The sequence below is a fragment of the Nilaparvata lugens genome, chromosome 5, assembly GCF_014356525.2.
Source record: "Nilaparvata lugens isolate BPH chromosome 5, ASM1435652v1, whole genome shotgun sequence".
In the NCBI taxonomy this organism is placed as follows: domain Eukaryota; kingdom Metazoa; phylum Arthropoda; class Insecta; order Hemiptera; family Delphacidae; genus Nilaparvata; species Nilaparvata lugens.
Window position 1 is genome coordinate 25580980 of NC_052508.1, and position 1692 is coordinate 25582671.

At 41.5% G+C, this 1692-nt stretch overlaps 1 protein-coding gene across 1 annotated transcript; it reads right to left on the reverse strand.

The window, feature by feature from the left end:
* Window positions 1-899: 899 nt before the first annotated feature.
* LOC120351586 (keratin-associated protein 12-3-like) lies at window positions 900-1424 on the reverse strand. The gene has a single exon (XM_039429430.1). The coding sequence runs from the start codon at window positions 1422-1424 to the stop codon at window positions 900-902; it is 525 nt and encodes a 174-aa protein (XP_039285364.1).
* Between the last annotated feature and the right edge of the window lie 268 nt (window positions 1425-1692).

A 1692-nucleotide genomic window follows, 5' to 3' on the forward strand; every position in this document is an offset into this window, starting at 1 on the left:
CTAGACAGACTGATTTGGAAAGAAATTGGCAGAAAGCGCTACGCGTCTATGAATGTTTGTGCGCGTGTTGAGGCATTCTCTGGTCATTCATGTGAGGTGATTGTTGTTTGACATTTGAACCTCACACAAATATCTATATCTGTATATCATAAGAATGTCATCCTTACTGATCAGTAATTGGAAATATGGTTGAAATCTGTGTCCGAATATACCAGGCTAGTGTGCCGTGCTATGAATTTAGAAAGTTAATTTGGAATTTAGAATTTAGAAGCACACACAATATAACTTAATAAACGGGATACTTGATAAACATACCTAGTGCTAGAGAACGGGAATCCAGAAATGACAAGAGAGACAACGAAATAGAGAGAAGATATCAACTATATTGTCACCTCTTACAGTTAAATTCAACAATTAATAAAACAAAGAAGTTACATCATGAAAACCGAAAATAAAAGTTATCTCTGATATAGATAGTTCGGTAATAACCTACTCTGTATGCTCTACATTGGAAACGTTTTAGATTGAATCATAAGAAGCTTAAAGGACTCTAATTTCAAAAGAAGAATTGAAAATTATCATAGATATGTCTCAGAAGTTAATCATAAATGACAATAAATATTTTAAGAAAAGATCCACACAAAATTCATAAAATTCTTAGAACATTAAATTTAGAACACACTTGGAAACTTTAAAACACTATCAAAACATTATCAAATATTAATGATCCCCAATAATAACTATTCTGTATCTTTATATCATGAAAGCTGCAAAGACAAACATTCCTCAAGTATCACATCACGGAATTCTACATAGGAAGACTATTCAAAAATATGTGTTATCAAAACAAATTTAGAAAGGCTAGGGTCCTTGAAACTTCTATTCGATCCTTTACAACTTCAAGACCAGACGTCTGGCAAATCTATAACGCGAGTTAAATGACTGCACTGCACTGCACTGCACTGCACTGCACTGCACTGCACTGCACTGCACTGCACTGCACTGCACTGCACAGCACTGCACTGCACTGCACTGCACTGCACTGCACAGCACTGCACTGCACTGCACTGCACAGCACTGCACTGCACTGCACTGCACAGCACTGCACTGCACTGCACTGCACTGCACTGCACTGCACTGCACTGCACTGCACTGCACTGCACTGCACTGCACTGCACTGCACTGCACTGCACTGCACTGCACTGCACTGCACTGCACTGCACTGCACTGCACTGCACTGCACTGCACTGCACAGCACTGCACTGCACTGCACAGCACTGCACTGCACTGCACTGCACAGCACTGCACTGCACTGCAAAGTGAGTGAGGTCCTCCGATTGGAAGTGCCGATCGTAACTCTTTTCACAGTTGCCAGTCGTAAATGTCTCGGTGCTGGCTGGCTTTCGCACCGGCCTACCACCCATTGTAAGTTAAATTGTGTCGGTAATGTTGTCGATTTACTGCGCTAACTTTGCTCGAGTCTGATCAACATGATTGCTATTAGAAGCAGAGGAGTTGCAGCCCCACACACTGCACAGCATACGGCACAGACTCGTCCATCTCACTCGTTCATCTCACCAATCGTTCTTCATTTTCTTCTGCGCATAAAATGTGGCGCGTGACGTTTTGAAGCATTTTAGAGCCTGAGTTTCTTAGTATTCATCCTCTTCCTAGACAGACTGATTTGGAAAG

Coding starts and splice junctions, on each gene's coding strand:
- LOC120351586 (XM_039429430.1), bottom strand. CDS start 1,424: ATGGGTGGTAGGCCGGTGCGAAAGCCAGCCAGCACCGAGACATTTACG.